The sequence below is a fragment of the Polypterus senegalus genome, chromosome 2 (assembly GCF_016835505.1).
Source record: "Polypterus senegalus isolate Bchr_013 chromosome 2, ASM1683550v1, whole genome shotgun sequence".
Taxonomy (NCBI): domain Eukaryota; kingdom Metazoa; phylum Chordata; class Cladistia; order Polypteriformes; family Polypteridae; genus Polypterus; species Polypterus senegalus.
This window is the reverse complement of record NC_053155.1, coordinates 266,685,270-266,697,455: the sequence shown is the minus strand read 5'-3', so window position 1 is coordinate 266,697,455 and position 12,186 is coordinate 266,685,270. Positions and strand designations below refer to the sequence as shown.

General features: G+C 36.0%; 1 protein-coding gene across 1 annotated transcript in view; it reads right to left on the bottom strand.

The window, feature by feature from the left end:
• Window positions 1-230: 230 nt before the first annotated feature.
• Window positions 231-12,186, bottom strand: part of pdx1 (pancreatic and duodenal homeobox 1) — a 44,672-nt gene continuing 32,716 nt past the window's right edge. Inside the window, exon 2 of the mRNA XM_039746327.1 lies at window positions 231-607. Coding sequence (XP_039602261.1) covers window positions 231-607 — 377 coding nt within the window. The remainder of the gene's footprint in view (window positions 608-12,186) is intronic.

Here is a 12,186-nt window from a genome sequence, read left to right as displayed (position 1 = left end):
TGCATTTTAATGTAACCTGAATGATCTCAGTCAATGCATTTTCTTAATAAGGAAAGATGCCATCCAACAAAACAAACATATCATGATAAGTCAATAAGACACATAGACGTCATAAGGCTTTTTGTTAAGAAAGGTTCTTCTCCTGCACCATTTTGCCATTAATTTATTTAGGTATTGTGGCTATGTTCCACCAAACAAAGTATTCAGAATTATAAAGATCAGAATGAACTTCATATTGAAGAACCTTTTAGAATGTTATGTTGTGGCGAGGATGCTATGTTACCAGTAACCAGATCCCGTGAGTGTGTAAGAGACTGGCCACAAGCCTCATCCTTCAAATCCCCAGATGAAATAGAAGAATCCTGCTCTGGATCATCAATCTTGCTTCTCTTCTTGTCTTCTTCTTTCTTCCATTTCATCCTTCGGTTCTGAAACCATATTTTAATATGTCTTTCAGTCAAGTTAAGCATTACAGCTAGCTCAACTCTTCGCGGTCTGGAAATGTATTTATTGAAGAGAAACTCCTTCTCCAACTCCAAGAGCTGTGCTCTTGTGTAAGCTGTTCTTGTGCGCTTGTTTTCTTCTTGTTCTACCATATAGGATCCACCTGCAAATAAAAAGAAAAAAAAAGAGCAAACATAATTTCTGCTGGTTTAAAATAAATGATACAACAATGCCATATAAATAACAGAAAATATATTTCAATATAAAATGTTTCATTGGATTAATTTATTTAGGAATAGACATATCTTTTAAAGTAATTAAATTGTTATGAACTATTTTAAGCACAACTGACTGTGGTTAAATTAACACTAGTCAAATTCTAACTGCAGCATAAATTATTTTTAATAAATTGTAAACATTTAAATAATGGTGTGACACGGTAGTTAGAGCTGCTTCTGTCATATATGGTATCCTGGGTTTGAAATCTGGGCTCATTTCTAAAAATTTCTTCTCACTGAAAGAAGTATGACATTGATGTTGTTCATTCAACGTAAATTTTCTCTTTCAAACAACTTAAGATTAGTCATTTAGTGTTGTAGCTTAAAATATTTGGCTTCAGATCTCAATCAATGTACAAAAATTTGTTTGTACCAAAGTAGGTTATGGTGGAGGGAATAAACATAAAAATCCTATTTCAGTTAACCTAATATTTTAGGCCGTTCGTGTGCTGTGTGGGAGAGCCGTTTGTATATTCTTCTGGTCGAACTTTCCAGCGTGCTGGCTTTCCAACTGCTAAAAAAGAAGATCACTTTCCCGAGTGGAGTGGACGTGGCCGTAGAGGTCTGGTCATTTTCAGCAGCAGACTTTTCTAATGGAGGATTTCTGATAAGTAACCCTGTTTTTCTACTGTTAATTTTAAGTATAAGAACTCATAATAAAACATACTTTCAAGAAAGCTGTCAAAACATTTAATAATCTTTTGTTGTATATTTTAGATTTACACTGCAATATGCTTGTGTCTTTGCACAAGATTTTTAAATAAATGTAAAAAGTACAGCTTTGGAATGTATTATGTTCATAATATTTCTAATAGCATAAAAACAGGTTATGACCAATAAACCATTTTAATTTGTAACAGCTTGGTGGATTAGCAGATAATTTGGAATCCGTTATATCATTACAGAAGGACTTGGACAGCATACAGGCTTGGGCAGATTTGTGGCAGATGAAATTTAATGTCAGTAAATGTAAAGTATTACACATAGGAAGTAAAAATATTAGGTTTGAATACACAATGGATGGTTGGAAAATCAAGAGTACACCTTATGAGAAGGATTTAGGAGTCATAGTGGACTCTAAGCTATCAACTTCCCAACAGTGTTCAGAAGCCATTAAGAAGGCTAACAGAATGTTAGGTTATATAGCACGATCTGTGGAGTACAAGTCCAAGGAGGTTCTGCTCAACCTTTATAATGCACTGGTGAGGCCTCATCTTGAGTACTGTGTGCAGTTTTGGTCTCCAGTCTACAAAAAGGACATAGCAATGCTAGAAAAGGTCCAGAGAAGAGCGACTAGGCTGATTCCAGGTCTACAGGGGTTGAATTATGAGGAAAGATTAAAAGAGCTGAGCCTTTACAGTTTAAGCAAAAGAAGATTAAGAGGTGACATGATTGAAGTGTTTAAAATTATGAAGGGAATTAGTACAGTGGATCGAGACTTGTATTTTAAAATGAGCTCATCAAGAACACGGGGACACAGTTGGAAACTTGTTAAGGGTAAATTTCGCATACACATTAGGAAGTTTTTCTTTACACAAAGAATGATAGACATTTGGAATAAGCTACCAAGTAGTGTGGTAGACAGTAAGACGTTAGGGACTTTCAAAACTCGACTTGATGTTTTCTTGGAGGAAACAAGTGGATAGGACTGGCGAGCTTTGTTGGGCTGAATGGCCTGTTCTCGTTTAGAGTGTTCTAATTCTAATGTTCTAACTTAAAAATTTGATTTACTTCAGTATGAAACAAGTGAAGTGCACCCAATCACTCTAAATGATTTGCCTCAACATAAAAATTGTGGGTTCAATAAGATAAAAAGATTTATATTAGTTCAGATTGAAAATATTAAGTGTGAATCATTACCTTAATTATTTTAAGTTGAATGGAGGGTATACTTTTTTCAGTGATGGGTAAATGCAGCTTTTGTCTCATATCCCAAATATTTTCAGGTTAGTTAGTTGGAGATTCCAAATTAGCCCTTCATGAGTTGGACTGCCATGATATTCAGTGTTGTCTCCTGCCTTGCGTCCAGTAATGTCAAGACATTTTACGTCTCTTTGCTGTTGGGAATTTATGAATGCTATGACATTGTATAAAGCTATTTTAAAGATTCTGTCTCATAACAAATTGTTACTTTAGGTTCATATTATTTTGTATCAACATAATGTTGTTTAAATGCTTTCAAATTACATGATAATTTCATACTCTTATAAAAAAAATGATTCTTGGGGTATGTTGCAATTACTCAGCTAACTTAAACTGACGTTACTCAAAATGAGTAACTTGCAAGGCTTTATGTAACTGACTCAAATACCTTGGGTGTCACATCAAGAAATGTGCATACACACAATATGAAAGGATTTCATTGCTTAAATTAAGAGCACCATTCACAGAAATCAGTTTTTGGGTATATTGCCATTATGCAATTTTCTTCAGATGACTTTACTCAAAATGATCTTAAGGTTTAAAATGTGATTGTTAAGAAAAGTCATTATGCAGCTATTTTAAGTTGACTCAGCAGAAAATGAGAGTGTAGGTGTTATGTATTTATTTCTAGTGCAATTGATATAATTTGTTTGGTTGACATAAGAACTGTGTTTATAACAACCACATTCATTTCATTGGCAATCATGTTAGGATGCGGTATTGTCTCATCAAGCAGTTTCCTTTTTCCAGTTTCCATTGGGGGGGAGAAAGGATTTCACAGAACTATTTGTTGGAAGTTTTCAAAATGTGCTTGCAATTTTGAATTATTTTTAGTGATAAAAAATGCCTTATAAGTATGAACTGAGTTAATTTGCATTAAGTGAACACCGTTTTTGTACAGGAATTGCAGAGTTGTAGCAGTCTTCACACATTTGACTAACATTAGAGAAAGTAATATGTGTCATAGATTTCTGCAGTTGTGAAGGTAAAAAAAGGTTAAATGGTGCAACTCAAACCACCTACAACTGAACACCAGCAAAACCAAGGAGCTGGTGGTGGATTTTAGGAGGCCCAGGCCCCTCATGGACCCCGTGATCATCAGAGGTGACTGTGCAGAGGGTACAGACCTATAAATACCTGGGGGTGCAGCTGGATGATAAATTGGACTGGACTGTCAATACTGATGTTCTGTGCAAGAGGGGACAGAGCCAACTATACATCCTTAGAAGGCTGGCATCCTTCAGCATCTGCAATAAGATGCTGCAGATGTTCTATCAGACGGTTGTGGCGAGCGTCCTCTTCTACGCGGTGTTGTGCTGGGGAGGCAGCATAACAAACTGGTGAGGAAGGCAGGCTCTATTGTAGGCACGGAGCTGGACAGTTTGAAATCTGTGGCAGAGCGACGGGCGCTGAGCAGGCTCCTGTCAATCATGGAGAATCCACTGCATCCACTAAACAGCATCATCTCCAGACAGAGGAGCAGCTTCAGTGACAGACTGCTGTCACAGTCCTGATCCACTGAGAGATTGAAGAGATTGTTAATATTATACAAAGTTATTGTTGGTCTGTTATACCTGTATTTTTATCACTCTTTAATTTAATATTGTTCTTTATCAGTATGCTGCTGCTGGAGAATGTGAATTTCCCCTTGGGATTAATAAAGTATCTATCTATCTATCTATCTATCTATCTATCTATCTATCTATCTATCTATCTATCTATCTATCTATCTATCTATCTATCTATCTATCTATCTATCTATCTATCTATCTATCTATCTATCTATCTTCAGCATGCCTGTCATCAAAAGTATGGCAAATATGTTGTACACCCAAAGCCACATGAGCAGGCTTTCTTCTGTGACAACATGATCTGATGTAATATGTTAATTACCTAGGTGTGATTGGCTACTTGGCAATGTCATTTTACAATGATGTGGTTAGGGTTGGTGATTAGACGATTTGCATATTTATCAGTTTAAATACAATAAGTCTGAGTAACTTAAATAAGTTATGTTTGCCTAATTCCTTCCACTCTGAATTGAATAACTAGTTTAAATTGAATTTAAACTATACTATACATTACATGTTACTCATACTTGAATTACATTCCTTGAATAAATCATTTTTTGAGTGTACCATTAGTGAATTAAGTAAATCCAAAATAAAAATATTTTAAATTCTGATGTTAATAACACAGAATATTTCTTCATAATTAAATGTTTAACAAAATTGACCTTTCAAATGTTTATTTTCATTTTCTTTTCATCTTTTTACTTAAATTAAAATCTGCACACTGGATCATTTTCACTTTTGCTTAATTTTTTTTTCTTTTGACATCTTATCATTTTAGACCTGGCGCTACACTTTGGTCTGTTTTTAGGTTCATTAATAACCACATTACTGTTGCATAACATCTTTAAATATTACAGTAATTAACTTCAGTGATCACCATGTTTTCTAGTAATATGCCTTTTGTCCATTGCTGTCTTATATACAATCTTTATTCTCTTTTTCTACATTTTTTCCTGCTCTCAATTAAGTCCCCTTATTTAATTTAACACTATGAATCTTTCCCCTTTTGACAACACTCTGTAATATCCATTCCACTGTCATCTCCTTCTCTCGCTGTATCTTGTGATTCTTTACTCACCCCAAAGCCTATTTTGTCGCCTTGATTAACTCTCACTGCCTTCCCACTGTGTCCCCTTCTTCTGTTGTGTTTTATTCCATGCATTTTCATTTCACTTGCTATTTGTTACTCACTAAATATCCACTCCCAGTTCTTTTAATTGGTCTTCTACCCTTTACCTCCAAACCCACACTTCCATAATCCATGGGTTACTATCTCTGCCCACGCTCTTTCATTACACATTTGGTAACTTTTGATAGTTTTTTTGGGTGTGGATGGTACTTTCTGCACACTCAGCTATCTCGTGTCCCGATGCTTTTGACATAGCTTATGATAAATTACCTGTCTCCATATCATCTCAGACATTTTATCATTAAAATAATTTATTCAACATATTGTTATGTATTTCAGTGCAAATATTCTCAACTTGCTTTACAATCAAAGACCTGCCACTACAGCCTCTATTTAAATTCCTCTTGCCAAACTTGACTCCACACCATCAGAATCAGAATCAGTTCACTTTATTGCCAGTTACACTAATACAAAAAAATAAAGAGATAGTAGGATTAAAATGTCCAGGCAGTTTCGTGGGCAGGTATGCACATGATAAGTTGAAGCTCAGACCTGATTAGGAAGAATAACTGCATGAGGAAATAAAAAACTGTTTAGATGACATGTTATTTTAGCTTTCACTGCATAAAGATGTTTGCTGGAGAGAAGTCTTTGGAGCAGGTGATCCCCAGGGTGAGTTGGATCAGCAATGATCTTTGCGGCCCTCTTCCTCACCTTGGACTCATGTAGGACTTGAACGAGTGGTAAGTTACCTCCTATGATCCTTTCACAGAGTTTGATGATGCAGTGCAATTTGGCCTTAGCCTGAACAGAGGCAGCACCAATCAATCAATCAATCAACATTTATTTATATAGCACATATTCATACAAAAAATGTAGCTCAAAGTGCTTTACAAAATGAATAGAAAAATAGAAGACACAATAAAAAATAAACATAAGTCAACATTAATTAACATAGAATAAGTAAGGTCCGGTGGCCAGGGTGGACAGAAAAAACAAAAAAAAAAATTAAAAATAAAAAAAAAAAACAAACCAAACCAAACCAGACATGTATAGAAAGGAGTCAGAATGGACTTAATGATGGCTGTGTAGAAGTAGACCAATATTGCTTGAGGAAGATTGAATTTCCTCAGCTGACACAAAAAGAACATTGTCTGTTGGGCTTTGTTAATAATACATGTAATGTTATTGTCCCTCTTATGGTTTTGTGACAACACAGGGCCTAGAAATTGAAATGATTCTGTCATCCATTTATTGGCAAGTGATAGTTAAGCATGTGACTGTTTCCTGAAATCTATGATCATCTCTTACAGTATTTTGAATGTTATGGACCAAATTATTATGACTACACCACAATGACAGATTTTCCACCTCTTGTCTTTGTGGGGATTTCTAATTGTTTGACACCTATTAGTATGATGTAATTTGCAAATTTAAGAAGCTTGACAGATGAATTACCAGAGGTACAGTCATTTGTATAAAGTGAGATGAATAATGGGGGAAGTAAACACCCCCGTGGTGCACCTGTACTTAGTGTTAATGGGTCAGATATATCTGTATCCAGCCACACATACTCTTTCCTATCTGTAAAAAAGTCTGTGATCCAATGGAAGATTGAACTCGACAAGTTGAACTGGGTGAATTTCCTATTGAATAGGCCTGGAATGATTGTATTGAAAGCAAAGTTAAAGTCCACAAACAAGATCCTCGACTTATCAAGGTGTTGGTTAACAAAGCCCAGACCTAAATTCACTGCATCTTCCACAGACTGGTTGACTCTGTATGAAAACTGGAATGGGTCCATGAAGTCTTATGTACCATTCTTGAGGGTAATTCAGAATAAGTTGCTCAAAGGTCTTCATTGCCATAGATGTTAAAGCTACTGGTCTTTAGCATTTCAGTCCTGTGACATTTGATTTTTATGCTACTGGGATGATGGTGCACAGATCCAGATATAAGTTGAAAATATCTGCAAATACTGTCGACAACTGGTTTGCACAGTGCCTGAGTGTTGAAGGGAAAATAAGGCCCTGGCCTGCAACTTTTTAAGTATTTTGCTTTATGAATAGACTGAAGTGATGATAGGAAGGTAAAGCTAAAAAGGAGTGTAGAGTAGTAAATCTGAGAACATCAGATAGAATTATGTCCTACTGTCTTTAAAAGTGACCATAAAACTGATTTTAACTTATTAGCCAGACAGTTTGACGCTTGTTTCCTTCATAAGCAATAATATATGAAGTGACAGCATCAGTGTATTTGAGTATTTGGGAACTGGCAGTTCTGAAGGCGCTCCAATCTGTACAGGCAAAACAGTCCTGAAGCTCTCCTATTACCTTGCTGGTCCAGTTTTTAACTGTTCTTTTAACTGACATTACAGTTTTCAGCTTTTGTTTGTAAGCAGGAATAAGGTGAATCATAGAATGGTCAGAACTACCAAGCGAGGAATGGGAGAAGGTATGATAAGCATCCTTAATAGCTGCATAGCACTGATCTAGAATATTCTCTGGTATGGTATTGTATTTTCTGTTGTTATTTATGAACGACTGTTGTGCTGGGGAGGCAGCATAACAAACTGGTGAGGAAGGCAGGCTCTATTGTAGGCACGGAGCTGGACAGTTTGAAATCTGTGGCAGAGCGACGGGCGCTGAGCAGGCTCCTGTCAATCATGGAGAATCCACTGCATCCACTAAACAGCATCATCTCCAGACAGAGGAGCAGCTTCAGTGACAGACTGCTGTCACAGTCCTGATCCACTGAGAGATTGAAGAGATTGTTAATATTATACAAAGTTATTGTTGGTCTGTTATACCTGTATTTTTATCACTCTTTAATTTAATATTGTTCTTTATCAGTATGCTGCTGCTGGAGAATGTGAATTTCCCCTTGGGATTAATAAAGTATCTATCTATCTATCTATCTATCTATCTATCTATCTATCTATCTATCTATCTATCTATCTATCTATCTATCTATCTTCAGCATGCCTGTCATCAAAAGTATGGCAAATATGTTGTACACCCAAAGCCACATGAGCAGGCTTTCTTCTGTGACAACATGATCTGATGTAATATGTTAATTACCTAGGTGTGATTGGCTACTTGGCAATGTCATTTTACAATGATGTGGTTAGGGTTGGTGATTAGACGATTTGCATATTTATCAGTTTAAATACAATAAGTCTGAGTAACTTAAATAAGTTATGTTTGCCTAATTCCTTCCACTCTGAATTGAGTAACTAGTTTAAATTGAATTTAAACTATACTATACATTACATGTTACTCATACTTGAATTACATTCCTTGAATAAATCATTTTTTGAGTGTACCATTAGTGAATTAAGTAAATCCAAAATAAAAATATTTTAAATTCTGATGTTAATAACACAGAATATTTCTTCATAATTAAATGTTTAACAAAATTGACCTTTCAAATGTTTATTTTCATTTTCTTTTCATCTTTTTACTTAAATTAAAATCTGCACACTGGATCATTTTCACTTTTGCTTAATTTTTTTTTCTTTTGACATCTTATCATTTTAGACCTGGCTACACTTTGGTCTGTTTTTAGGTTCATTAATAACCACATTACTGTTGCATAACATCTTTAAATATTACAGTAATTAACTTCAGTGATCACCATGTTTTCTAGTAATATGCCTTTTGTCCATTGCTGTCTTATATACAATCTTTATTCTCTTTTATCTACATTTTTTCCTGCTCTCAGGAACGACCGGGTTAAGACTGACATGGTTAACCTCTTAACGCGCACACGTGCCGGTCCCGGGACATAACAGCGTTTTAAAAACGTTACAGTAATGTGTGCATGCCCATCTGCCATGCATCTCGACACCCTACCCATCAAATGAAACTTCAAAGTCTCGTCTTTCCGATGATATAAACCATTTTGACACACAACAACCACAGCACTGACACTAAAGCCTTTTTTACAGAGAAGTACATACTTTTAAGAGTTGACTGTCCCTACCTTTGAAGACCCCCTGCAAGTCAAACATCAATATTTCCGAGCAGTATTGATCCCATTGTGTCCGTAAGGCTCCAGCGAATATAATCCAGTAAAACGATTTAGGTCCAAAACACACGATATATTCTCAAAGGGACAAAAACTCCAGAAAACGTTTCATAACTTGAGACCACCTACGTAATTTTTTCACTTATATTGCTCATATTAGACGTAATTTGTTTCTGTCGGCGATAACCATGCTACCGCATGAAACACGGAAGTGTTAGCTTTCGAAAGACACCTAAGTTGGCCAATTACGACGGGTCTGGGGTTGACTGGCACCTCGTATAGCCAACCAGTGTCACAGAAAGCTTGAGGATGACGTATAGCTCTGAACTCTGGTAGAATCTACCAGTTTGATTGGACACTGTGACTGACACTCAAAACTTACAGCCAATGAGCAGCCGAGCATTTTGATATGTAACTTGCCATACTAACTTGTAAACAAAACGATCGGAGCTGCGTGAAGGTGGCATTTGTGCCAGTCTGCAGAGTTGGTGCGTGGTTGTTTATTGTGATTTCGCCAAGTTTTTCGCATTTTAAATATGAATAAAAGTAGAAGTTTAAACGTAAATAAACGCTCGATTAAATAATAGATGCATGTACGCGGCGTTGAAAGTATTCAACCGGCACAGGGGACGTGTAATGGCAGAGAGCGACGTGCCACGCCCTTGTGCTTTCTGCTTGCTAGTGATTGCTGCCATCAAGTGGCACATGGAAAAACGCTGAGCTGTGTTGTAACAGTTTGTAAAAGAAATATATATAGTTTGTGTGCATTTTATAAAAAAAGTAAAAATAAAAATATAAATATATTTTTGGCCCATAACTTGTATTGACTATTTTTACATAGAAATGTGTATTTTTTATTGTTTTTATTATGGAACATGAATTTCCATAACTAATAGAGTGACACTGTGTGTAGATATAGATTCCTTTAGGTGTAAGCTTTCAGTAGAGCCCTCATTGATATATGTGGGTTGAAGCATTCAAAAGTTATTACACTTTTTCCATATGTTCCAAAATGTGGATAATGGTCCCTCTAAAAAGCCCCTGGGCATGCCCACATAAAAACTGGTGTAAAAAATGTCATTTTTACAGGTATTCTTTTCAAATTTGAAATTTGAGTAGTCAACAAGTTATTCTGTTGGTACATAGTGTGTTTCTGTCCCCACCTACCTACTGCAGCTTTATTTTCCTTTATTTTCATAAAAAAAACTTAGGCGAGAACAAAAAAATTGTTTTTTTTTGTGAGTTCTAATGTGCATAACTTTTGATCAGTCACACCTACAGTGATTCTGACTACTAAGGGTGAAACTAGAGAATGTTACCTTTACAAAGAGACCAAACATGTGTTTATACTCCAGATAGTTCAATAACAGCAATGATTCTAATTTGGAGAGGTCGAATTACAAGCGATTTAGCAAAAATGATCCCAAGTTAAAATCACCCAAGATAATGATTTGTGAGTCTGGCTTGTCTGTTTCAATTATCAGTAATTACATCAGTGAGTCGCCACTGCATTTCATGAGCATTAGCGTGAGGGCAGTGTAAATACCGGCCAGAATCAGTCAGGAAAATTCGTGTGGCAAATAAAACGTCTTACAGTTTATAATAAGCAATTCTACAGTGGGTCAGGTGAGCATGATTTAAAAGAAGCTTTAACATCATTACACAAACCTTGATTAATGTAGAAACACAATCCTCTGCTACCTTTTGGTTTGTTGCAAAGTAACGAGGCTCGCACACTACAGCGTGAAGTTGGGTATGTCCGATGCACAATCGGGAATTGAGTCATACAACCAGGTTTAAGTGAAGCACAAAGCAGATTAAAAAAGAAAAGTCTGTTTTAGTACATATTAATAGCTGCAGTTCGTTGACTTTGACTTCTTGAGTTGAACGAGGATGGCAGATCTTTTGCCTCTGGTCCTCTGCAATTGGACTACGTGTTCAGCTGCATGAGCACCTGTGATCAGTAAACTTATAAGATCCACAGATGTAGTTATAATATCAGGAGTCATGTCAGGTGTCAGACTGCGACCAATATTCAGAAGCTCTTCTTGTTTGTATATGACTCTGCATGGTGAAAATTAATTTAATATAGAAGGACAGACAAAAGATGGCCTATCAAATCATAGGCGACAAATGTTGTAAATGCACATAGGTGAATTTCATGCAGACTTTGAGCAGACTGATGTGATCCCCATCCTTACAAAGCACTTCATCAGCTTTGCTACTATTAAACACTACTGTCCAGCCTGTTATTATTATTATTTTTTTTTTCACAAACAATCTGCAAGTTTCTCTGGAACCTATTTTCCACTGATTTTACATTATATTTAGTAGCAAAGGTTCTTCGCTCTGCCTGAGCTGCTTTGTATTTCTATTGCCTGATCTTTTGCAACCTTGTATTGTATTAGATTTTAATATCACTAACCAAACAAAGTTTCTTTCTATCTTTCTGTAAAACAATCACAGTTTCTGTACCTCTTCTCATTAGGATCTTACTTTTCTGAATGTTCTCTCAGAGGTTCTTCACAGGTGTGCCATAAAGATTGGTTCTGAGTCCCCTTCTGATCAGATATTTGAAACTTTCTTTTGATCTTTAACCCTCCAAATTGTTTTTCTCTGAACTTCGAACTTGTTGGCTTAAACACCAGAAGCAACATATTGCAAGAAACTTTATCCAAATTATGTGATGTCAAACGTGAGATCTAATGGGGATCAGTGATAGGGTTGCTCCTTGTTTAAGTTTAAATATGTGGTATGGGAACAAATGTAATTAACACTCTGGATAATTCTGCTGATGATGTAGGTGAAG